The sequence below is a fragment of the Aulostomus chinensis genome, chromosome 24 (genome assembly GCF_037954235.1).
Source record: "Aulostomus chinensis isolate RoL2024-O1b breed Wild chromosome 24, RoL_Achi_v1.0, whole genome shotgun sequence".
NCBI classification, from domain to species: domain Eukaryota; kingdom Metazoa; phylum Chordata; class Actinopteri; order Syngnathiformes; family Aulostomidae; genus Aulostomus; species Aulostomus chinensis.
The window spans coordinates 17,475,001-17,499,751 of record NC_141343.1 but is presented as its reverse complement, the minus strand read 5'-3'; the positions used below and the strand labels follow the sequence as shown (position 1 = coordinate 17,499,751).

At 51.8% G+C, this 24,751-nt stretch overlaps 3 protein-coding genes and 1 long non-coding RNA gene across 21 annotated transcripts in view; 2 read left to right on the top strand and 2 right to left on the bottom strand.

Moving 5' to 3' along the window:
* Nucleotides 1–3,439: 3,439 nt before the first annotated feature.
* LOC147239024 (uncharacterized) lies at nt 3,440–8,169 on the bottom strand. 5 transcript variants are annotated; one of them, XM_086196751.1, is made up of 5 exons: nt 7,840–8,169; nt 6,027–6,674; nt 5,744–5,905; nt 5,433–5,637; nt 3,440–5,356 (listed from the first exon to the last, which is right to left on the bottom strand). In XM_086196751.1, the coding sequence occupies exons 2-5, from the start codon at nt 6,169–6,171 to the stop codon at nt 3,580–3,582; spliced, it is 2,289 nt and encodes a 762-aa protein (XP_086052877.1). In that variant the 5' UTR covers nt 6,172–6,674; nt 7,840–8,169; the 3' UTR covers nt 3,440–3,579. The 5 variants fall into 5 exon arrangements, with proteins under 5 accessions (XP_086052877.1, XP_086052878.1, XP_086052879.1 ...); XM_086196752.1 differs by having other exon boundaries at nt 6,027–6,669; XM_086196753.1 differs by having other exon boundaries at nt 7,910–8,169.
* A 658-nt stretch (nt 8,170–8,827) lies between these two features.
* LOC147239023 (nephronectin-like) lies at nt 8,828–19,793 on the top strand. Of its 14 annotated transcripts, none has more exons than XM_086196758.1 (13): nt 8,828–9,121; nt 15,324–15,421; nt 15,547–15,639; nt 15,875–15,994; nt 16,080–16,199; nt 16,271–16,408; nt 16,894–16,968; nt 17,107–17,547; nt 17,640–17,726; nt 17,882–17,980; nt 18,049–18,235; nt 18,545–18,629; nt 19,078–19,793. In XM_086196758.1, the coding sequence occupies exons 1-13, from the start codon at nt 8,949–8,951 to the stop codon at nt 19,162–19,164; spliced, it is 1,803 nt and encodes a 600-aa protein (XP_086052884.1). In that variant the 5' UTR covers nt 8,828–8,948; the 3' UTR covers nt 19,165–19,793. The 14 variants fall into 14 exon arrangements, with proteins under 14 accessions (XP_086052884.1, XP_086052895.1, XP_086052893.1 ...); XM_086196767.1 differs by having other exon boundaries at nt 8,992–9,131; XM_086196765.1 differs by having other exon boundaries at nt 9,004–9,139.
* Nucleotides 19,794–20,701: 908 nt separating this feature from the next.
* Nucleotides 20,702–24,751, top strand: part of LOC147239022 (atrial natriuretic peptide receptor 1) — a 12,068-nt gene continuing 8,018 nt past the window's right edge. The window contains exons 1-10 of the mRNA XM_086196784.1: nt 20,702–20,821; nt 21,084–21,174; nt 21,353–21,464; nt 21,754–21,886; nt 21,950–22,082; nt 22,265–22,369; nt 22,882–22,984; nt 23,179–23,324; nt 23,397–23,469; nt 23,538–23,682. Coding sequence (XP_086052910.1) covers nt 21,145–21,174; nt 21,353–21,464; nt 21,754–21,886; nt 21,950–22,082; nt 22,265–22,369; nt 22,882–22,984; nt 23,179–23,324; nt 23,397–23,469; nt 23,538–23,682 — 980 coding nt within the window. The 5' untranslated portion in view covers nt 20,702–20,821; nt 21,084–21,144. The remainder of the gene's footprint in view (nt 20,822–21,083; nt 21,175–21,352; nt 21,465–21,753; nt 21,887–21,949; nt 22,083–22,264; nt 22,370–22,881; nt 22,985–23,178; nt 23,325–23,396; nt 23,470–23,537; nt 23,683–24,751) is intronic.
* Nucleotides 23,148–24,751, bottom strand: part of LOC147239021 (uncharacterized) — a 20,717-nt gene continuing 19,113 nt past the window's right edge. The window contains exon 3 of the long non-coding RNA XR_015111720.1: nt 23,148–24,751. This exon is cut by the window's right edge and continues 1,285 nt beyond it. This is a non-coding gene — a long non-coding RNA (uncharacterized LOC147239021).

Below are 24,751 nucleotides of genomic sequence, written 5' to 3'. Positions count from 1 at the left end.
TCTCTCACACACACACACACACACACACACACACAGCCTACACACTCATTTAGTAATAATACTAATAATTAGCATCGTTGTAAATACTGCAGTTTTCTCTTCTCTGCCTCCTTCAACTCAAACAGAAACCTAGTGCACACAGGAAGGACAGAAGAGAAAAGACAGGAGAAACATTGGTGGACAGAAGAGACGCCAACGCTTCAGGAAACAACCGTTTCCCGGGAACCTCGTTCGTCCGGCTGCTTCTACCTCTCCTAGAGCCAAAGAAAATGCTGACCGGCGCAGTTTTCTTAAACATTCTGAGTTTATTCCCACCCAGATTATCGTTTATGGAATTTTATTTTTTATTCTTCCTTCTTCCCTTCAGATCTGAGAAGTTTGGTTTCTAACTTTGTGAAATTATTTGTAATTTTAAGATTTGGTGACATTTCACACATTAGAAGCAGTTAAGTTGTCGTTCTCGTCCAATTGTGTTTCCAGTAGAGCCCAACTGACGGGGTCGATGTCTGAGGCGGGTGCAGGCTGGACCATGACACGGCACAGGAACCCCACTTTGGTTCTTATGATGCGTTAAGGGTTGAGTTTCATGTTTGCTGCAGTCGCTACCTCGCTAGCCTGAGCGCTACAAGCTTAAGAGCTGATGGGAAGCTAGCATTGCATCTGTTAGCTCCCAGTCATACACTTCAGTCCGCGGTGGCAGTGCCAGATCCTGGCCGATAACTCAGGACCAGACTCTTCATTGGCTCGCGTTGAAGTTGGCCTTGTGGCTCTAGTTCTCAACTTAGAGGGAGCAGCTCTTACACCTTCGGTTCCTCCACACCTGATCAGAGACAAGTTCTTGACGTGCTCACTAGGTTTCCACCAGCTAGCCTCGCGCTGACATTAGCCTCATGGAGGACTGAGCTACTAGCACATATCAGGTTGAACGTTTCCCTTCAAACGCATCATAGCACAGCTGCCACCTCTCGCCACAGACATCCTCACTGCTTTGAGGGATGTTTCAGCACCATGACTTGCAACGACAGCCAGGGAGCACCGCCACCACTGGACTGGTACCAGCTCCGCCGTAGCACCAGCTTACACTTCTCATGACAAATATTCAGCAAAGTGTGACATGCGGTAGACCGCCTTCAGCTCGCTGTGGTACCGTTGGGCAGGAGGTGACAGCTCAGGCTCCTCGTCTCTGACAGGTGGTTCCCATCCTGCTCCCCGCCTCCCTTCATCCTGTGTCAACCTCTCAACCGCGTCAATATTCTACAGGTGCCATGAGGACATTTGGAAAAAATCCTAAAGGAAATCCTCCAATCAAAAGCAGCCATTTTGCCCCCCACAAGGCAGATCTCAGCACTGCAGATCCTTCAGGAGGCGGAGCTACAAAAGACTCCAGACATACCTTCACTCATCCTGGTCGACGCCCACACAGAGCAGTAACAGCTCCACCTAACGCTAAGTCGTAACAGTTATCAAGTAGAAATGGCACTCAGTAACCATGGAGATACACAACCATATTAGTTCAGGTAAACAAAAACACCACCAACCACAACATCAACCACAACACTGACGGCTCGGTGATACCCGTGACCCCCCACCCCAGGAGGGCGGACCTTGACCAGGCGTTGTTGTCAGTCCTGATTCTGGCCAACATGGCTGACCTGAGTCCAGATCCAGGATGTCATCAGTACATGAGTCCAGACTGAAGCATCCAGCTGTTAATCAAGTTTGTCCTCCTGAATGATGTCACATCCTGAATGTCGGCGGTTCGTCCATCACAGGTCAGCAAGGCTCAGGGTTAGTCAAACAGACTCCTCCCACAGGGCTCGTGAGTGTGTGACCATCACCAGCAGTTACCATAGTTACACGGGTAACAGGAAGTACATGACCTCAAACTCCTGCTCTACTGGCTAAGATGCTAACACGCTAACAGAGCATCAGAAATGCTTTTAGGTTTTTCTTCGGCCAAAAGATGAAATTATTTAAACCCAAAAACTACTAAGTTAACAAGTTGTACCTTGTGGCCGCAGATTAGTTACACTGAGGGAACGAAGGAATATAACCAGCTTCAAAGTCTGTGACCTCACGTGCTCTCAGAGCCGCCATGTTTCTGGAGGTTCCACGGCAGCGTTGGTTCACCAGCAACAGCCAGGAACATCACGACTCCTGGATGGCCCACCCGATTCCTGACAGACGTCTTCATCCAAACGTCCCCAGATGAATGAGTGAGTGAATGAGTCGGGGTGAATCACCCTCCCGCGCCCGTCTGTCACGTCTGTGTTCTCGCCACGTGTCCACACCTCCGCTCCAGTCCTGATGAGGCGTCACCTCATCAGTGTTCAACTATCTAAGGATGAAAACTGCATCATGGCTGACGCCAAACATCCAGGTTTGTTTGTTGTTATGAAGTTGGCGTGAGCAGCTTTGACAAGTTGGCAACTGGTAACTATGGCAACGGCCACTGACCATAACTGTGTCTCTCAATAGAAATTAGCAGCAAATTCTGTGTAATCTTATATCACCGACCCCTGCAGTTCGTTTTGCGCTAGCTGAGCTAACGACAACGCGCAGCAAACACGGTTCCTCTCGCCGCCTCTTGGAGGCAGCAGCTCGCCACAACACGTAGAATTAACTCATTGGGATTTACAAGTAAGAATTATAAGTTTCCAGAGCTCCTACACTTCCCAGGATGCAATTTCAACAGCATCTTTAGTGGCTGTGTAGACACCTCAGATCCAGTAACAAGACTGGTAATCAGGCGGAGCAGAACACGAGTCGTACATAGCGCGACTAGCTCGCCCGTCCCCGAGAGTCCCATCGACACCAGACTCCATTTTGGCGCTACAAGAAGAGAAAAAATGTCTAAAAATTAAAACCCATCAAAACTATCAAACAGTTCAAATTAACAGTCAAGTACGTGTGCAAAACGTCAGAGAAGCAAAAACTGGTGACGTGTGAACGGCGAAGGGCAGATTGAGCATCGCCTCGCTCACAACCTCTTCAGCTCCAGGCCAGGAGTTCTGTCCCTTTACACGCCTGACGGCGGTCTGGGTTTTCCTCTTTGACTTGACTTGCTGATGGCGGCGACACGTTCCACTCTTCCAACATCTCTTTTTGTTGCCCATTAAATCAACACATCTGCTTTTCAACGACCAATGGCGAGCGTTGGTAGCTTTCTGTCCTGGCGTGGCCAGAACTTTGTTAGCTTGCCAAAGTTAAAGCTTCAGTTAACAACATTTACTGCGTCTCCTCAACGTCCACTAAGAAGCCTAGCAAGTATCGAGGGAGAGTATTAGTGTACTTGTACTTCAGTTGGCTCTTCATGTCCATACTCAGTTTTATGTTACTGATGGATCACTAGGAATTTCACCACAACTGGAGCTGCAGGTCTGGGATCAGCAGGTTCCTGCTGCTTAATTCTGTGTCTTCGCTGGACTGAACCCCCCCCCCCCCCCCCCAAACTAACAGCTGCTGAACAGGAAATATTGGCCTCCGTTGTCGGAAACAACTCAACCTTCCAGAACAATCTCCAAGACCACATCAACGCCAAACGCCACCAAACCCGTCCTGTTCATCCCTTGTCTGGGTTCACACCGTCTCCATGACAATGATGACGTCACCACCATCCTCAGATGTGGGCGTAGTGGTGGAGGCGGGGTTACACAGTGTGATTCCTCCCCCTGTGGTTATCTGAGCTCTGGCGGGACAGTCCACACTGTCATGGAGACCAGTGTCTGCACCTCCTTTCTTGCACACCTCCTCTCCTCTACCTGCGTCCTCCTCTCTTTCCTCCTCCTCCTCCTCCTCCTCCTCCTCCTCTTCCTCCACTCGACACCGGCACACCTCAATCCCAGAGTCACCAGTCAGTCTGCGATGTCGGTACTGGCTCTCATCAGCCCCCATGTCCTCCTCTTCATCGTCCTCATGGTCCTCCGTCTCTGGCTCTCCGTCCTCCCAGCCAGAAGGTTCCGGCTCAAAGAAGTCCACGCACGGGGAGAAAAGTGTCTGTTTGGGCGGAGACTGAGTCGCACGAGGGGAGGGGGACAAAGAGGAAGTGGGACCCGAGGACGAGCCACCCTTGTCGGACTGGTGCAGAGCAGCGAGGGGGTCCAGGAGCAGAGCCGGGGCTGGAAGGGGGGTGGGAGCGGGAGGGGAGGGTGAGGAGGCTGGGGAGAGGGCGACAGGGGAGGACTGACGAGCGGGGACAGAAGATGCAGACTCGATGGTAATTGCTGGGCAAAAGGAGGACGGCGAGGAATACGCATGTGTTGTAAACGTGGGCACTGGAGCAGAAGAACACAGAGGACTGGATCTGGTACCAGGGTATGTTCCAGATCCAGAACCTGCCTGGACATCCAACTGTAGTTGACTAGTAACGTTTGATTCTGGAGGTTGAGGAGGAACCAGAGAAGTGCCGGAACTGACTGGGACTGCAGCCAGATGCGGACAAGACACATGAAGGGCGGTCGCCGGGGGGGGTTGGGGAAAGGCTGAACCAGGGCTGGGAGAAGCCAGACCTACCCCGGACCCAGGGGACGGTTCTGAGCTCTCGTATGTGACTAATGGCCCTGTTCCAGACACAGAGTCTGGAGGTGTAGTTGTTTTATCTGGTTGGTCTGGCGTTAGGGTTAGGTGTGAAGGTGCAGGGTTGAACTCAAGGCTCGGGATGGGGTCCTTGGCTGGGGGGTTGGTAAGACCTGTTCCTGGGGCCAAAGTTCTACCACCATCAGGGGCCAGTGCTGAGGCAGGGCTAGCAAGAGTAAGGGTTGTAGCAAACGATCCTGAGAGACTGTTGCAGGTTTCTGGTGTTTTGGGGGCTGCAGGGCTGTTACAAGTGCTGGCTGTGGGGGTCGAGGAGCCTGATACCGAGGGGGCTTTCAGGGCTGGGGGGCCCTCAGAGTTTACCGTCAGCGTGGAGGGGACTGTAGCGGTAGGCGGGGGGCTACAAGTGCTCGTGCGTGCTGCCGTGTCAAGCTGCTGCTGTTTGGGAGATGTAGTACCACCGGGAAGAACTGCATCGGCAGTGGGAGAAGATGGCTGTGGCGAGGCCGCCCTGGTCACAACCGCCACCGTTACAGTTACAGTCTGGTTGGGCACCAGAAAGTCGGCGGCGCCTGTTTCAGGTGCTCCATCACTGCTCTCAGGAGCTACTGCTGCAGCCAGCGCCGCTGCCGCCAAACCTGCCTGGTTCATGTCCGAGCAGGTTACCACGGCAGCAATGTTCTCCACAGTAACATCAAGAGTGACGGGTACGCCCTCGCTGGGCGTGGAGGCGTGGCTAGTGTCAGTCTCATAGGTGATGGGCACCGACAGGGAGGAGCTACAAGGAGAAGAGGGGCAGCAGGAGTCACAGGAACAACTGGAGCTGCAGGAAACACACAGGCATGAACACACTAACACACCTCTGCACTCTGAGCCTGCGCAGTTGGCAGTGGCCTCACCTGTTCTCTGAGCTGAGGGAGGAGGGGCCATCGCTGAGGGGCCGGTGCAGCAGCGGGTCGTGCTGCGTGAGCAGGTGGGGGTCGGTGGTGCGGGGCGGCTGTGGGTAGCGAGGGGTGGTGAACACAGAGCTGTAGGGAGGAGGTGGCGTGGAGGGCTGAGCCGCCACTTCCTCGTAGGATGGCAGCTTCAGAGATGCCAGGAAACCTGAACAGGTGAGCAATGATGTGTCACATTAGTGGCTGAAATATCTGACCGGCGGGGAAGCAGTTACGCGCACGGATGAAAACCTGACGGAGGTTTGGGGTCTTACTGAGGTCCAGCATGGAGGAGGGGTAGGAGCTGGCGCCGTGGTAGGCAAGCAGGCTGATCTCTCTCTGGCGCTGCTGCTGCTGGACTCTCAGCTTGGCTCGCCGGTGTCGGTACGCACAGCAGCAGCTGAAGAGGATGAGGACGGTCCACAGCAGCCAGAACCCTGGACACGCCCCCGTAGAAGCACGCCATTTAAGACACAAGAGACTGCGCTATTTGAATACGAAAAGTACTTTGTTTAACTGTAGCTCCGAATAAGCAGCCTGCTCGGCACTTTAACTTACACCAGAGTTCGTAGTAGTACGTGCAGCAGCCGGTCTCTCCGCAGCAGTGCCCCGTCTCACACAGGTAGCCTCCATTGGCGTTGGCCCCTGGGCAGTACCGCGGTCTCCCCAGCAGGGGCAGGCTGCCACCGGAGTGGTACTCCATCACACCCCTGCTCTGCCAGGACCTAGCCCCACGCCACCGCTACCTGATCACAGCTAGCCTAACTAGCTTTTAGCTTCTAAACAAGCAGGCTAATCCTCTTGGAGGTCCAGCTACATTTTCATCGTCATTTGTTTTCGGAGTGAATTTTGCTTCTCAAAGACGCCGTTGTAGGTTTGGCTAACCGTTAGCCTAAAGTAGCTTCACTACCAAGCTGGGCTACATGGTCAGGGCTGGTGAACGCTTCCCTAACAACAATGATGAGGCACAGTTAAGGGGCCAAGCTAACAGCCTGAGGTCCTATTTCCACTTCAGCACCAAATACACTTTGAACTGCTGTGAAAAGGTAGCTGCTGACCTGGTGGCGCCCCCTTTCAGACACCCCAGGATTCATGGGTCTGTCAACGTTCACTGCACCTCAACACACTGGTGGTTAAATCCTGCCGTTGTGGTGGTGAAGCAGCTGGTGGGGTCAGCCGGGATGGTGGTGGAGGAGAGGTCCTGAACTGACGCCACACAGAGACAAAAGACAATAGTTGCTTGATCAACAGCTCGCCAGAGTGTCACTCACTCACACGCACGGCCTGTTTGGTATTCATCTCTGCTCCGGCTCAAACCGGCAGCCACCACAACGCCACCTCTCTCTGCATGGCACACACACGCACATGCTTCTCCTGTGCTTATGAGGACCATCAGGTCAGTTTGTCTCATCTAGCCGTCACTGGTGAGCGTCACAAACTTCCTGTTGTTGTTGGATGCACCCGTCAGCCATCTTGTGATGAAATTTTGGAGGAAAAAATCCATTCATTTCCCCCCAATTTTATTCACTGTTAAGCTACAAGCCTGTAAAAATGAGCCTTGGCAACAGAGTCGAGTCAAGTCTTTGTGGAGGACAGACACCTTCCTTCCTTCGCTTCTATCTAGTTTGTCTTAAATATGATGGAGGAGGAAATCTTGCTAGCAAATACAAGCTACCAGGCTACAAGTTAGCGAGCAGCTGTCTGTATCCTGACATTCTACACAAGAATAAAAATGAGCACTTCACACTTTGAACTTTCTGTCCATCCACTAACAACCCATTTCCAAGCACTGACCACCGCACAAACATGGCTGGAAATGACACTTAAGAGTAACTGCGTGTTCTTCACACTTTAGAGTGGCTCAACAGATGCTAGGTTTTCAAATACATTTCAATTTTAATAATTTTTAATAGAATTAATTCCATTTACCTATCTCGTTTACGATAATTACAAGGTTTTGCATATTCCACCCTGCCAGCGACAGGGCGAGCTAATTAGCATGCTAGCTTCAGAAGATTTCCCTCCAGGACAACACAAAGCAAGAGCTTCTTCTTTTCTACTTCTTCTTCTGGCTCTGACTTTACTTGTAATCGTTTTGTTGATGTGTGAACACCAAACACTGACTGTGTTGATGGGTGGACATGCTAAGCTATCCAAGCTAACCCGCCTTCCCATCAAAACTAAGGTTTGGTCCTCACAAGTGTAGAGGAGCACTGCGAGAGGTTTACGGTTCTGGATGCTGCAGTGCTCGCTCGCTCGCGCGCGCTCTCTCTCTCTTTCTCTCTCACTCTCTCACACACACACACACACACACACACACACACACACACACACACACACACACAAAATAACAGCGTGCTACTAAACTGACCTGTGGTCCCTGAACGCAACTCAACAATGACGATATTGACCAGTATCGTACAGCAGCAGCTGGGAATTACCCGGCATTCATGTGTAAATTCGCAGCCTGCTGCCGGAACATTCAGTCGCCGTCAACGGTGGAATCCTCCGGTGTCTGCAGGGGACAATAATCAGCGAACCGCTCCGTCCGCCCGCCTCCTCCTCGGTGTCGGCCAGTGGCTCCTGGCGTGTCAGTGCACGGTACCGCCGGGCCTCCTCTCTCCGTCCGTCCGCTTCCCCGCCTCCTCGCGCTCCCTCCACGGTGCGACCCTCCGCCAGCCCCGCCGCCATCAGCGCCCTCGGCACGTCAAGCACAACGCGCTACGCCGCGCACTTCCTCCTCGTCGCTTGAGTTGTTTTCACAATAAGAGCCCGCGAGTTAACTCAGTAGACTGAATAAAAACTAACAGGAGTCACCACTCAAGACTGTATTGATGACGTAGTTTTAAAACCCCAGGATGAATCCATGTTCCGTACCTGAAGGCTTCACCGAGCTAAGGACACGCTCCTCCCTGTAGACCCTTGTGGAACTGGAGAGAACCAAGTCAGGCACTGTGTGCGCCGTCATCCAAAAACCACACTTCAACTCAAAAAGCCACTGAGACGTGACGTAAGCAGGTCCAAGAAAAACAATTAAACCAACTAAACAAGGAACAAAATCACTGACGCCAGCGGGGGTCCATGGGCCGGAGCACACGGCGCTCAGGTGAAGCTGCTGGAGGAGCGGGTCAGAGACCCGGGCCCCTAGGAGGCGTCCCCCTGGCAGGCTTCGACTGTCATTACTGGTGTGACTGCTGGCGTATCAGCGGGTAATGAAACGTCACAAGTCCATGCAGAGACAGCGATCCTTACAACCGCACGGGCCAACACATCTCAGACACAAACCGCGCCTTTACTTTGAAATGACGCCCCCAGGTATACCGGATGTTGTGCGCGCACATGTCGCTTGTCACCTGACAGCTTCGCCATTGCAGCCGCCAGACGGCAGCAGCAGCGACCGCGTCGATTCTCGGAGTCACACAGACTCTCGTGACCTGCGGCTGACGGCTGAATGACCAGCTCACGCGCACCGTCCCGGTGATGAATCACAGGCCGGGACAACGCGGGGTTTGGATTCTCACGCCGGACGCACTGGCACCTGATTGGCCGGAGGTGAGAGGCTGCCGGCCAATCAGAGCGCAGCCTGCAGGAGGCTCCGGTCCCAGCAACAAGAGGGAGACCTCCGTTCACCGGGAACCGAGCACAAGGAATCGGTGACGCTGTGTGTGTGTGTAAGCATGTGTGTTTGAGTGTGCATGTGTGTGTTTCTGTGAGTGTCTGTTTGTGTGGGTGTGTGTTTCTGTGGGTGTGTGTGTTTCTGTGGGTGTGTTTGTGTGTGCATGTGTGTTTGAGTGTGCATGTGTGTGTTTCTGTGAGTGTGTTTCTGTGAGTGTGTGTTTCTGTGGGTGTGTGTTTCTGTGGGTGTGTGTTTCTGTGGGTGTGTGTTTGAGTGTGCATGTGTGTGTTTGAGTGTTTCTGTGTGTGTTTCTGTGAGTGTGTGTTTCTGTGAGTGTGTGTTTGAGTGTGCATGTGTGTGTTTCTGTGAGTGTGTGTTTCTGTGAGTGTGTGTTTGAGTGTGCATGTGTGTGTTTCTGTGAGTGTGTGTTTCTGTGGGTGTGTGTTTCTGTGAGTGTGTGTTTCTGTGGGTGTGTGTGTTTCTGTGAGTGTGTGTTTCTGTGGGTGTGTGTGTTTCTGTGAGTGTGTGTGTTTCTGTGAGTGTGTGTTTCTGTGGGTGTGTGTTTCTGTGAGTGTGTGTTTCTGTGGGTGTGTGTGTTTCTGTGAGTGTGTGTTTCTGTGGGTGTGTGTTTCTGTGAGTGTGTGTGTTTCTGTGGGTGTGTGTTTCTGTGGGTGTGTGTGTTTCTGTGAGTGTGTGTTTCTGTGGGTGTGTGTTTCTGTGAGTGTGTGTTTCTGTGGGTGTGTGTGTTTCTGTGAGTGTGTGTGTTTCTGTGAGTGTGTGTTTCTGTGGGTGTGTGTTTCTGTGAGTGTGTTTTTCTGTGGGTGTGTGTGTTTCTGTGAGTGTGTGTTTCTGTGGGTGTGTGTTTCTGTGAGTGTGTGTGTTTCTGTGAGTGTGTGTTTCTGTGGGTGTGTGTTTCTGTGAGTGTGTGTTTCTGTGGGTGTGTGTGTTTCTGTGAGTGTGTGTTTCTGTGGGTGTGTGTTTCTGTGAGTGTGTGTTTCTGTGAGTGTGTGTTTCTGTGGGTGTGTGTGTTTCTGTGAGTGTGTGTTTCTGTGGGTGTGTGTTTCTGTGAGTGTGTGTTTCTGTGAGCGTGTGTTTCTGTGGGTGTGTGTTTCTGTGTGTGTGTTTCTGTGAGTGTGTGTTTCTGTGGGTGTGTGTTTCTGTGAGTGTGTGTTTCTGTGGGTGTGTGTTTCTGTGGGTGTGTGTTTCTGTGAGTGTGTGTTTCTGTGGGTGTGTGTTTCTGTGAGTGTGTGTTTGAGTGTGCATGTGTGTGTTTCTGTGAGTGTGTGTTTCTGTGGGTGTGTGTTTCTGTGGGTGTGTGTTTCTGTGAGTGTGTGTTTCTGTGGGTGTGTGTTTCTGTGAGTGTGTGTTTCTGTGGGTGTGTGTTTCTGTGAGTGTGTGTTTGAGTGTGCATGTGTGTGTTTCTGTGAGTGTGTGTTTCTGTGGGTGTGTGTTTCTGTGAGTGTGTGTTTCTGTGGGTGTGTGTTTCTGTGAGTGTGTGTTTCTGTGGGTGTGTGTTTCTGTGAGTGTGTGTTTGAGTGTGCATGTGTGTGTTTCTGTGAGTGTGTGTTTCTGTGAGTGTGTGTTTCTGTGGGTGTGTGTTTCTGTGGGTGTGTGTTTCTGTGAGTGTGTGTTTCTGTGAGTGTGTGTTTCTGTGAGTGTGTGTTTCTGTGGGTGTGTGTTTCTGTGAGTGTGTGTTTCTGTGGGTGTGTGTTTCTGTGAGTGTGTGTTTGAGTGTGCATGTGTGTGTTTCTGTGAGTGTGTGTTTCTGTGGGTGTGTGTTTCTGTGAGTGTGTGTTTCTGTGGGTGTGTGTTTCTGTGAGTGTGTGTTTCTGTGGGTGTGTGTTTCTGTGAGTGTGTGTTTGAGTGTGCATGTGTGTGTTTCTGTGAGTGTGTGTTTCTGTGGGTGTGTGTTTCTGTGAGTGTGTGTTTCTGTGGGTGTGTGTTTCTGTGGGTGTGTGTTTCTGTGGGTGTGTGTTTCTGTGAGTGTGTGTTTCTGTGGGTGTGTGTTTCTGTGGGTGTGTGTGTTTCTGTGAGTGTGTGTTTCTGTGGGTGTGTGTTTCTGTGAGTGCGTGTTTCTGTGGGTGTGTGTTTCTGTGAGTGCGTGTTTGAGTGTGCATGTGTGTGTTTCTGTGAGTGTGTGTTTCTGTGGGTGTGTGTTTTTGTGAGTGTGGGTTTCTGTGAGTGTGTGTTTCTGTGGGTGTGTGTTTCTGTGGGTGTGTGTTTCTGTGGGTGTGTGTTTCTGTGAGTGTGTGTTTGAGTGTGCATGTGTGTGTTTCTGTGAGTGTGTGTTTCTGTGGGTGTGTGTTTCTGTGAGTGTGTGTTTCTGTGGGTGTGTGTTTCTGTGAGTGTGTGTTTCTGTGGGTGTGTGTTTCTGTGAGTGTGTGTTTGAGTGTGCATGTGTGTGTTTCTGTGAGTGTGTGTTTCTGTGGGTGTGTGTTTCTGTGAGTGTGTGTTTCTGTGGGTGTGTGTTTCTGTGGGTGTGTGTTTCTGTGGGTGTGTGTTTCTGTGAGTGTGTGTTTCTGTGGGTGTGTGTTTCTGTGGGTGTGTGTGTTTCTGTGAGTGTGTGTTTCTGTGGGTGTGTGTTTCTGTGAGTGCGTGTTTCTGTGGGTGTGTGTTTCTGTGAGTGCGTGTTTGAGTGTGCATGTGTGTGTTTCTGTGAGTGTGTGTTTCTGTGGGTGTGTGTTTTTGTGAGTGTGGGTTTCTGTGAGTGTGTGTTTCTGTGGGTGTGTGTTTCTGTGGGTGTGTGTTTCTGTGAGTGTGTGTTTCTGTGGGTGTGTGTTTCTGTGAGTGCGTGTTTCTGTGGGTGTGTGTTTCTGTTGGTGTGTGTTTCTGTGGGTGTGTGTTTCTGTGAGTGTGTGTTTCTGTGAGTGTGTGTTTCTGTGGGTGTGTGTTTCTGTGAGTGCGTGTTTGAGTGTGCATGTGTGTGTTTCTGTGAGTGTGTGTTTCTGTGGGTGTGTGTTTTTGTGAGTGTGGGTTTCTGTGAGTGTGTGTTTCTGTGGGTGTGTGTTTCTGTGAGTGTGTGTTTCTGTGGGTGTGTGTTTCTGTGAGTGTGTGTTTCTGTGAGTGTGTGTTTGAGTGTGCATGTGTGTGTTTCTGTGAGTGTGTGTTTGAGTGTGCATGTGTGTGTTTCTGTGGGTGTGTGTTTCTGTTGGTGTGTGTTTCTGTGAGTGTGTGTTTCTGTGGGTGTGTGTTTCTGTTGGTGTGTGTTTCTGTGAGTGTGTGTTTCTGTGGGTGTGTGTTTCTGTGGGTGTGTGTTTCTGTGAGTGTGTGTTTCTGTGGGTGTGTGTTTCTGTGGGTGTGTGTTTCTGTGGGTGTGTGTTTCTGTTGGTGTGTGTTTCTGTGAGTGTGTGTTTCTGTGGGTGTGTGTTTCTGTGAGTGTGTGTTTCTGTGGGTGTGTGTTTCTGTGGGTGTGTGTTTCTGTGAGTGTGTGTTTCTGTGGGTGTGTGTTTCTGTGGGTGTGTGTTTCTGTTGGTGTGTGTTTCTGTGAGTGTGTGTTTCTGTGGGTGTGTGTTTCTGTTGGTGTGTGTTTCTGTGAGTGTGTGTTTCTGTTGGTGTGTGTTTCTGTGAGTGTGTGTTTCTGTGGGTGTGTGTTTCTGTGGGTGTGTGTTTCTGTGAGTGTGTGTTTCTGTGGGTGTGTGTTTCTGTGAGTGTGTGTTTCTGTGAGTGTGTGTTTCTGTGGGTGTGTGTTTCTGTGAGTGCGTGTTTGAGTGTGCATGTGTGTGTTTCTGTGAGTGTGTGTTTCTGTGGGTGTGTGTTTCTGTGAGTGTGTGTTTCTGTGAGTGTGTGTTTCTGTGGGTGTGTGTTTCTGTGGGTGTGTGTTTCTGTGGGTGTGTGTTTCTGTTGGTGTGTGTTTCTGTGGGTGTGTGTTTCTGTGGGTGTGTGTTTCTGTGGGTGTGTGTTTCTGTGGGTGTGTGTTTCTGTTGGTGTGTGTTTCTGTTGGTGTGTGTTTCTGTGGGTGTGTGTTTCTGTGGGTGTGTGTTTCTGTGGGTGTGTGTTTCTGTGGGTGTGTGTTTCTGTGGGTGTGTGTCAACCAGCATGTCAAAGGTCAAACAGAAGCATTTCGGTGCCAAAGGATGGACGGTCACTTCCAGGTCAGCTCCACCCCCCTGCTGGTCTTTCAGTCTGGCTGCTAACAAACAAACATCATTGGCCAGAGTTTCTTCTCCAGCTCGTCTTGAGAGACCTCAAGGGGCCCCCGGACCAGACTTTGAGAACCTTCATTTCCTGTCAAATGAGCTCGAGGTGTTTACAGCCAACACACCTGAGACAGGAAGGCTCGTGCGTTTTGGTGTGAACAAAAGAAATTCGGCAACAAACTTCCGGTGGGGTCTCTCCTTCTGCACGCGACCGCGGGCACTGCGTGCGCGGGGACGAGCACGCGAAGTCCCGGTCCAGCGCGGCGGCCGTTCGTACCTGAACTCACTCACGGACGACCCGCGGATCAAACGGGTTTCACGGCTTTCAGGGTTGCGGTTTGTTCGTTTTTCATTTCGACCGGGTCCCTGTTCTGCTCTTCCAGGGCTACAGCGTCCCGGACCGGAGTCTCATTTCTAGTTAATTGGGTCCATCATCGTCCCGGGTCGGAGGCGGAGATGCGGAGCCGGTTCAGCCTGATTCTGCTGTCCTGCTTCGGCATGTGGACTCAGGCTCGGGGGCCGGACCCCGGCAGGTCGGTTCGGACTGAAGACTTCTTGGTTCCGTGCTGTTGTTTCTGGCTCGTGCAAACTCCGTATGTTGAATCCCATTGGTCAGGCGGAGCTGCGGCGGCCCCGGTGGTCTCGCGGGGTCCCGGTGCAGCAGCAGCTCGGGTGGGACTGAGACCGCCGGCGGGACCGGAGCTCGTGCGAACTTGAGAAACATCAAATTCCTTCATCTGTGGAACTTCAGCTCCGGGTGACCGGAGGTCGTTCTCAGTGAGCGTCGTGAACATATAGTTTTGTGGAACTTGTGGTTTTGTGACGTCACTGAAAGTTTCCTGCGAGTTTAAATTCACCTGAAAACTCCAACGTTTGGCTAAACAATTAAAAAGCTACCACACAGCAGCTATGACCCTGTAAAGCATTTATTTTGGAGGATTTAGCCCAGAATGCAGTGTGGCTTTTATTTCTCTCTGACGTCAACGGACGTCTGTCTAATTATGCTGCCTTCAAATGGCGGGGAAGGCGTGTGCAGGAAGGGCCTGGCGTTCCACACAGGAACGCCACCACTAGCACAAAGCTGGCTCATGGAAGCGACCTTGGCTGACGCTCCTCTCAGTGTCGGGGAGCTGAAGCGCAGGAGAAGGCTGGAGGAGTCGGCCGCTGCGGGCTCGACACGTCAACCGATGAACCACGAAAAGACGTTAAAACACCAAATGGTACCTAGAACTTCTCCGAAGGCTCCGCCCCTCCAAAGTATCGCCAAATATGTCACACGTCGTGAAGGCGAAGCTTTATGCAACACACGACTAGAAGGTGGCGTTCAGACTTCTCTTCTCATAACCACGGTGAACACGGCCCCGTTAGACGTTTTACGGCGCCGTGTCACATGACTGGAACTTTCTGTCTTCCTCCTGCACGTCAGCTAGGAGATGAGATCATGCTGGGACGTAGCAGTGAGAGGGCGGAGGACGACTGGTAGGAACCGACAGAGGACAAATAAAGAGCGAGACAGGAAAGAGGGAAAGTATGTGGGTGGGGGTGGAGGTGGGGGGCATTCATGTTGAGGCAGGCAGGGGGAGACGGGTTCAGCTGGTGCCTCCAACCAGCCAGCCGGCCGGGGGGGGGGTTCCCCCAGGAACTGAATCAAGTTGATTCCATTTGGGTGTGGAGACGTTTGAAGGGACGAGTCCTAAACCCGTCTCCTCCCAGCTAACGTGGAGCTTCTTTGATCTTTAGCTAGCTGCTACTGTAAGCTAGCTGCTACTGTAAGCTAGCTGCTGCTACGATTAGCTATCTTAAAGTGAGGACTAGCTAACAGAGAGCACGAGCTTCATAAGAAGCTTGTTTTCATTCTATCAACCTTCAACAGTATTGGGCAAAAAACTGAAGATATAGTTTTCATGAAAGTTGTCAGAGGGGCGGAGCCTGGGCCAAGTTGTCCGCCATTAACTTCTGTTCAACTTTAAAAAAAACAAACAGTTTGTTTTATGAAATTCAGTCTGAGCTGAAAAAGCAGCGGTCTGAGGGAGGTCGTCAATCATTGCTATTGTTTCCCACTGTGTATTATGACCTCTGACCTGTGTCTGTGTGTGTCAACAGGGCAGGCCATGCAGAGATGTCTGATGGTCTCTGTCGCTATGGAAACAGGCCGGAGTGTTGCTGGGGCCGGAGGCAGGTGGACAGGGGAAGATGTCAACGTGAGTACATGATCACTCTTCACTCTGTTAGCTGGAATGGAAGTGTAACTAAGTCCGGCCTGTGTGTGTGTGTGTGTGTGTGTGTGTGTGTGTGTGTGTGTGTGTGCGCAATACTCGATGTGCAGCTGTGTGTCAGCAGGGCTGTAAACACGGTGAATGTGTAGCACCAGACAGATGCCGGTGTTACCCGGGATACGCTGGCAAAGCCTGTAACCAAGGTAACCAGAACTTATTTCCCATCATACCTGTGAAACGAGACAGACACATTCCTGACATGTCTGTTTGACCTGTGAAGACCTGTCTCACCTACACACACACACACACACACTGAGCATATCAACAGTGTTGAGGTGAAAGGTTAATCCCACAAGTTGACAAGGAGAGTGAAAACAGCTCAGTTAAATGTGTGTGTGTGTGTGTGTGTGTGTGTGTGTGTGTGTGTGTGTGTGAGAGACCTGAACGAGTGTGGGCTGAAGCCTCGACCCTGCAAGCATCGCTGCATGAACACGCCAGGCAGCTACAAGTGTTACTGTCGAGACGGATTCACCATGATGCCGGATGGCAGCTGCAGGAGTGAGACGCAAGCGCGCGCACGCAGACACACACACACACACACACACACACACACACTTAACTGATGTGACTTTACATCTTACAGATGCTCAAACCTGTTACCAGGCCAACTGCCAGTATGGATGTGAGGTCATGAAGGGGGCGGTCCACTGCACCTGTCCGTCACCAGGGTTACGGTTGGGGCCAGACAGACGCACCTGTGTTGGTGCGTCAGAGCATCAGTGCTTATGGTAACGGAGGCTGGTGACATCTCAGTCACTGGCTCTGTCTCCGCAGATGTGGACGAGTGTGCACTGGGAGGCGCCGGCATGTGTCCTCGCCGCAGGAAGTGCGTGAACACGTTTGGCAGCTTCCTGTGTAGATGTCACCTGGGCTTCAAACTGGCATATATTGATGGACGCTACACCTGCATTGGTGAGGCTGCTACCATGTTGATGCTGCTGTAGCAGACTCCATGTAGAAAACCAGCATTTCAACTTGTTAGTTCGTCGTCATGGCGCCAGACCTCATAAATAATGAATTTATACTCAGTACCAATCACCACCTCGGACGGCCCAGTTACACGGAAGCGGCATCAGTTTGGCAGTTGCTAGCCTGACGTTAGCATCTGAGCAATACAGCAAAATGAAAGGAATGACTTCTCCTGCCACAGAGTGAGCTAGCTAGTGCTAGCATGGTAGTTAACATCTAATAAAGGTAAAGGTGCATTGTGTCATCTCAGTCAGATCCGCCCTCTCCTCCAAATATGGTCAACTCCCTTCAGAAAATCAAGGGGCTTCAAACCAAACACGCAGATGACCTCACATCGTCAACGGTCTCCTCATTACTGTTTCTCAACTTTTGAGAAAATATTGGTTGCCATGTTGTTGTTGAACAAACTTCTTCCTGTCTGACATCAGATAAAGAATCTCGGCCGTTCTGCTCTCTGAATCCCACCTCTCCCAAGTGCAGGTGTAAAGGTGGTGGCTGTAAAGGTAACATCATCTCCTCATTCCTGTCGCTAGCCAGCAGCTTCCTGTCATTTAATTCACGTATGAATGACGCGTAGCTGGCATTTCCACGACGGCTGAGAAGAACCCGCAACTCCACTGACAGAGTTTGTTTTCTCCCAGCCGTCCCTAAAGTCACGCTGGAGCCGCACAGACCAGGACCACCAGGAACCAAAGCTCCCACCTGCACTACTGCCACCACTTCAACAGCTCAGACAACAACTGCTGTTACCATGGCAACCACCTCTCCAGACACGACTACACTTGTTACCAGGACTACACCTGTTAGCACAACAACCACAACTCCAAAAACTACCACACCTGTTAGCACAACGACACTTGTGACCACAACACACGCTACTCCAGACACGGCTACAGCTGTTACAACCACTACACCTGCTGCTACTGATGCTGTCACAACAGTAGGACTGGACCCCTCCACTCCTACAGCAACAGCAGTTGCCCTGGCAACTGCGACGACCACCACTGATTCCTTGGCAACGACGACGGTGAATAACAGGATCAACAAGGATGTGACACATAGACAGAGAGGCGACGTGCACAGTAAGGACGTCCAGTGATTGAGTCTGTCATTCAAATGATTGACACTTTAGGTGGTGTGTGTGTGTGTGTGTGTATGTGTGTGTGTGTTGCAGTTCCTCGCCAGCCCAGTCACAACCAGGTGTGGGAGTTTGAGATTGAGCTGGGAAACGCCGCCCCTGACGCTGCCAGAGACGACCCTGGTGAGTTTCGCTACTCAAGGAACTCCTGACAGCTATCTTGGCATTGGCGCATACACCATCAGTAATGATGTCACTGTGGGTCATATCGACTAACGTGGAACACCCTGGATCTCAGTAGCATTTATTCTGTTTGGATTTCTGGTGTCGTGCTTCAGACGTGTTTGTGCGCCACTGCTCCTTCGATCACGGACCGTGTGACTGGATGTCGGAGCGAGACGGCGACCTGTGCTGGGAAACTGCCGGAGGCGCCGCAGGTAGCAAACTACATTTAGCAAAACTGATCAGTACAGAGAGGAGCAGCGACGACTTCTGTCCCTCTCAGGTGAGCGGTACCTGTCTGTCCCAGAGCTCAAGGCAGGACAAAGGAGCATCCGCGGAGCTCGACTGGTCATCCCGGTAGTCCCGCCCTGGAACCACGCTGACCTGTGCTTGTCCTTCTCTCATTGGCTGACTGGGCATCATGTGGGCGTGCTCCAGCTCTTTGTGAGGAAGCTGGGCCGCGACCACAGGTACCTCCTTACTAACACTAATCATTAGCACCAGTGGGCGGGTCCACCTGGTCGCGGCTATTTACCGCCACTTCACCGGATGTAAATAACTTCAGACATCATGGAGGACGTTCCCAGAGCAGTCAGACTTCAGCGGCTTGAACAGTTTATTGGCCACGCCCCTTTTCCCAAATCAGTATGGCACCTTTCAGAAACATATTTGTGGCTCGCCACTGTGTCGACCCTTCATTGTTTAATGGGAGTTGTAGCGCCACCACCGAGACAGTGATAACGATACTGAGAAGTCCTGTTTGTGATTGGCTGCTGCAGGTATAGCCCCGCCCTCTGGAGCAGGACAGGCGGACACGGTTGGAGACACACACAGGTGACCTTGGCAGCGAACTCCCTGGACAAGGTGAGCAGAACACAGACCTGGGTGAAGTTTGCCCCTAGACTGTTCTGACAGGAAACCTGATTCTAAGTGTAAGTAACAGGATTGCGCTGAAACTATGAGGCCGATTTACACAAGGTTGTTGAAGGGGTGGAGCTTAGAACAAGGAAGAGGCCACTTAACCTCTGGTAAGATTTTGTTAGCAGTGGCAAAAAATTAGCAAATTTCACACTGAGTTTGGTTGAGGTTGCTTTGGCGAGCTGGTTGTTGTTTTTGTTGTTGGGTTACTTTTGTTTTCTCATGTTTGTCTTGAAAGTGATCACGTGACTTGACTAAGACAGCTGCAATGATGCTCTTAAACACAGACTTCCTGGCAGACAGCCTTCGGGGCAGAAGTCTGTCGTGCTGTGATACAGACTAGTAACAAACTTGTCCTCATAAAGATAGAAACACATTTGTGGGTGTGTTTCAGGTGGTGTTGAAGGCCGAGCGGAGGAATGGACGCCGAGGTCAAATCGCTGTCGATGACGTCACCCTGAGACAGGGGGTGTGTCGATGACATCACCATGGGACAGGGGGGTGTCCATGATGTCACCTGAGGCTGGGGGGGGTGTCGATTCAGGGATGTGGCTTTTTCCCTACGTCACATGACCTTCCTGCCTCGTAATTCAAACTGTTGTTCTTTGGAGACGATGATAGATTGCGTGCGTGCGTGTTGGTGAACTTTACCTTGTCACATCCCCAGCTTTAGTCAGACTTCCTCCTACGGGCGCTGGCGTGGCGCTGTTCCTGACGGTGAGGCTGACACTCATTGAAGGTCCAGTGACATCTAGTGGTGACGTGGCAGATCGCAGCTTGTAGGATTCGTCACGCGTGACATCAGACTCTTACAGTGATTTAACCAGAACCAGAGCCAAAATGACAGATTCGTGACATCATCACGATGATTAGCGCTTAGCATCACCTCAGGATTCATCACGCGTTCCTCAAGCGGGCGAGCAGAGATCTTTAATATGTTCCCTGGATGGAGTTCGGTGCAGCGCCCTCGCCACCAGCCCGGCCGTGCAGGGCTCCTCCCCCAGCGCTCTGTCATCAGGACGAATGTTTGTCAAAGTCCATCTTTATCTCTGTAAAAGGAAGTCTGGAACTCAATGTCTTTTCATAATAAAGTGCAAATAAACTGATACTGAAAACTGAAAGTGTTGTTTGATCAAATTTATTTTATTTCTATTGAGACAAATCTGAATTTTTAATTGATGAAACCTGTTAAATATTTTAGTTTTTGTATTTTATGTCAACAAATGTGCTGACAGACTGTTTACAGCCCCGCCCTCCCTGTTTGATTGGCTGCTGATGTTGCAGGGAAAAAAATCAGCTTTTGCAACTCTGTATTTCTTTTAACTTTTATTTTCTATTTGTTTCTGAAAACGTCCAAAGAGCAGAATAAACTGCTCCAGATGACAACGTGGGACGTTGTCCGTTTTAAGACGTCGCGTCGCCGTCCCTCCAAGGTGATTCTAGTTCCAGAATCATTTCATGGCATCAAACTGTTCAAAATGGCTGCTGTCAGCGGGAAGTGGCGGCTGACAGACTGCAGGTGTAGAAGCCCCGCCCCACTAATTGACCTCAACCCCGGGAGCATCACCTGCGGCAAGAGAGGGGCGGGGCCACCAGAGGCACGATTACCGGGCTCAGCAGATTCCTCGATTTATAGATCACACGCACACACACGCACGCACACACACGCACGCACACACACACACACATACAAAAGTAACCTGTCATCTACTGCGCTTGTGGAGCTGCTCGTTACCCCTGGAATGGCCTCCTTCTGAACAGCGACGGTCTGCTGCCACCTGCTGGACAGCAACTGAACTGGCCTCCTTCCCTCACAGGAACGTTTCTTTCCCGTGACTTCTGTCTTCTGACTGAAGGAGAACTAAAACGTGACCAGGATGAATTCCTGAATGAAGAAATAAACAAGGATTCCTGTGGTTGAGAGGCGGCCGTCTGAAGGTGGATTCCAGGTTCATCTTCTCCAACAGAGCCATTGCTCCAGTGGGGAGGGATAAAGGCTTATCTTCCACATTCACGCGTTCACTCTACTGGCGTTCATTTGAGGATGGAGTACAGAAGCAGGTGGGACTGAAGTGGAATAACAGCTGCGACTGATCCTGCTGTTCCCTCCCACCTCATTAACATGCAAGCGCTGAAAGGTAGAAATCCAGCCACCAACCAACACATCTGGATCTTTGGGATAGAAACGCACGGCCTGAGTGGCTCGTTAAGACATCTGCTAACCCATGACGATGTTCTCCCCTTGGTCTCAAGTGCCAAATTGTATTTATTTTAAACCTATAGGGTGTAGACAAGTGAGTAGCATGGCAGCACCACAGGGGGGCGCTGTGTACCAATCAAGTGAATGTGTGAGCCCAGGTTTGAGCTGCGGTGTGTGTGTGTCCCCTACTCTTCTCTCAGTCTGATCCCAGCGCTCCTGAGCTGCAGACGTGTGTGTGCGTGTGTGTCCAGCAGCAGCAACATGAGGCGGCGAGCGGTGGTCCTGCTCTGGGTGAGACCTGACCTATGCCCCCCCACACATTCCTAACATTTACAGGTGGAGGACGAGTCCTCATTGGCTCCACCAGCCATGAGCAACTCTGACATCATGGCCTCGCTCGTGAAATTCTGTGTCGTCTGCGTATGTGTGAAGTGACAGCAGCGGCCTGTGTGTGTGTGTGTGTGTCCAGGTGTGCGTGTACTGCGTCCGTCCTTTGTACTGCTGGCATGACCTGGACAACAGCGAGTACGACTGCTGGCCGTTGGACCGGCCCAACGAATACAACATGATCGACTGTGGAGGTGAGAGTCCCGCCACTGACATCCAGGCCGCTGAGGCTATGCTAACACTTCCCACCCACTACCAGTCATTGTGCTAAGCTAACTAGCGGGGGTCTCAGCTCCCAACTTTAACTTTGTAAAATGGCTTTTTTTTTACATGCATGTTCTACGTTTCATTTCCACAAACATTGGACACATCAGTGAACGCAGGCCTGCCTCCTGGTCAAACTGACACAAGGCTGAACATGTCAAAACCTCAGCTGCCACTCTCCGATTGGTCGGACTAATTGCTGACGCTCTTGTTGTGGAGGTCTGGAGATGGCGTGGGTGGTCCGTCCTCCAGAGGTGGTGAAGAGCGGGAAGGTGTTCAGCGTCATGTACTCGGTCACCGCCCAGGACTCCTTCTACCGCTGGGCTGTGGAGAACCACATCTTCACTCACAGGTTTCTACCGCTGTCTTGACTCTGGGTTCTTTTCCTGGTCTAAACGCTTCTAAATATCTTCAGCTCCATCGTGACGGCGGACGAGGCTCGAAGGTTCTGTGAACATCAGGACTGTCCCGCCAACTGGAAAGATGCCGACGGAGAAAACTGCTGCATCCATCACGCCAACATCCACTCCTGCCCGCTGGGTCACATGGTAGGACGTCACCTAGTGATTCTCCTTGCCCACCAGAACTTTGACGGAATGTAGGACTGGACAGTAACTGGTGGAGGGGCGGAGCCTGAGCCCAGGAGGAGCCTGTTACATTTTTGGCTGAGTTACAAAGGTTGGCAAAGGTTCTGAGAGTCCACATGTTGGTCTTGTTGTGTGTCTGTCAGACGTCGGAGAGCATCTGTGGTCCCTGGATACCTGACGACGGCAAGATCTTCACCCACACCATCTCCACCTCGGGCAAGATGACCCAGACCAACTGGACCGCCAAGGTGAGGACCAGGTCAACCATCAACACACACGCACACGCACGCACGCCGTCTTCCTTAGGGGGCTGCTGGAGACCCTGGGAACTTCTGATGACAGTTCTGGTGTACTGGTCAGTAGATGGGTGGGGAGTCTGGTCGCCGGCACAAATGACTGTCCTGCTCTTCCTCTGCAACAGGAAGAGTAGGAGCCGCGACGCTGGCGCCTTCACACCTGCGTGCATGACATCATCAGTCTCAGTTACTGAGTGTAAACGACCAGGTGTTTTGTCCGAAAGCAGCAGAGGCCATCAAGAACAGGACTCACTGGACGCAGACCACCCACTTCCTCCTCTGCCATGACACTCAAAGTTCTGCCGTCCTCCCCGTCGAGGCTGATCGACTGATCCCTCCCGATCCATCGATCAGCCTCCTTCACAAGTGTCCCGAGGGAGCACCCCAGCTCTCACCGACCAATCGGCTCGACTTACTTGATGTTAAATCTGACGTCTTGATGGCTGAGCCGTGCGCCCTCACAGGTGGTCCTCCTCCACGCCGGCCTCACCTCCCTCATCGCTCACATTCGAGTCGGTCGCATGCAGGTCGCCCTGGAGGCCAAGAGCACCGTCCTGCCCGCTGTAGGTAGGTGGACGTCATCGCCGTCATCAGAACACATGCAGCAGGTGTCACATGGTTGCAATGCTACAGCTGCGGAGAACGTTGCGGTTCCCCGCCGCCACCCTGACCTTGGAGGCCACACCCTCAAGGACATAGTCATGTTAAGGCGGCATGTTATCATCTTCCATCATAATAATTCCTCCTGGCGTGTTTCTCAGTTTGTGGTGATGGCGTGTGCGAGGAGGCGGAGCTCTGTGCCACCTGTCCAGCTGACTGTGGCGAATGCCCCATGACCCCGTCCACCAAACTAGCCATCGGCCTGCCGCTGAGCCTGCTGTGCCTCTGCGTCATACTGACGGCCGTGGTGAGAGCCCAGCACACTGCTGCTCGCGCTGCGTCCGGTACACAACACTCACGCCGTCTGCTCCCTGTGCAGTGGCTGCGGTACCAGAAACAGAAGCTGCTGTGGGACGAGAGCTGGATCATTGACTTCACCACCATCAAACAAGGTACTGCTGCGCTGCTCACACGCCACCGCTGGGGTGAGGGCTGGTCTGAAATCAGTCTCTGCTTACAGATCAGGAGGCCCGCATGACGATGGGCAGCATCATGAGCGTCCCGGTGGGGAACAGCGACAGCAACACCAGCTGTGTGACGGCGCTCAGCTCCTGTACAGGACAGCCAGGGACCCGGAAAGTTCTCTTCACCAGCACTGGGATATAGTAGGCTGGCTTACCTGCTCCTCCATGCAGCGGTGATGTTGCCCTGGTGACACCCACCAGTTTGATTCACACAGAGTTTTGATAACAGTTCTGAATTTGACACACAAAAAGGTGACAGTTCCATTTTATATTTATTATTGAATTATTATTAGGTTGCTCGTTATTATTACGTCCATATCTGAACCCACCAACCAGTCACAAGCAGCAGACTTTTACTGCTGGACAGTGAGATGGTGATATTTCACGGGAGCTTTGGTCAGAAACCTGTACGGCGCCACAAGGCTGGCATGAGACACTGGAGAACAAGTGGTTAGGGTTTCTCCATATCAGGAAAAAAAAAAACCTTTCAGAGCGTCTGAGCTCCGTTTGGTGAATCTGGAAAATCAAGCAGCACTCCACTCTTAGCCCAGTCACAATTAGCATGCTACGCTACATCAAAACTCTGGTCACTGAATCACACACGCTCAGCTCTACACAGGCAGCTCTACACACTCAGCTCTACACGCCCAGCTCTACACGCGCAGCTCTACACACGCAGCTCTACAAGCTCAGCTCTACACAGGCAGCTCTACACAGGCAGCTCTACACAGGCAGCTCTACACAGGCAGCTCTACACAGGCAGCTCTACACAGGCAGCTCTACAAGCTCAGCTCTACACAGGCAGCTCTACACAGGCAGCTCTACACGCGCAGCTCTACACGCGCAGCTCTACACAGGCAGCTCTACACAGGCAGCTCTACACAGGCAGCTCTACACAGGCAGCTCTACAAGCTCAGCTCTACACAGGCAGCTCTACACAGGCAGCTCTACACGCTCAGCTCTACACGCGCAGCTCTACACAGGCAGCTCTACACAGGCAGCTCTACACAGGCAGCTCTACAAGCTCAGCTCTACACAGGCAGCTCTACACGCGCAGCTCTACACACGCAGCTCTACAAGCTCAGCTCTACACAGGCAGCTCTACACAGGTAGCTGTACACAGGCAGCTCTACAAGCTCAGCTCTACACAGGCAGCTCTACACAGGCAGCTCTACACGCGCAGCTCTACACACGCAGCTCTACAAGCTCA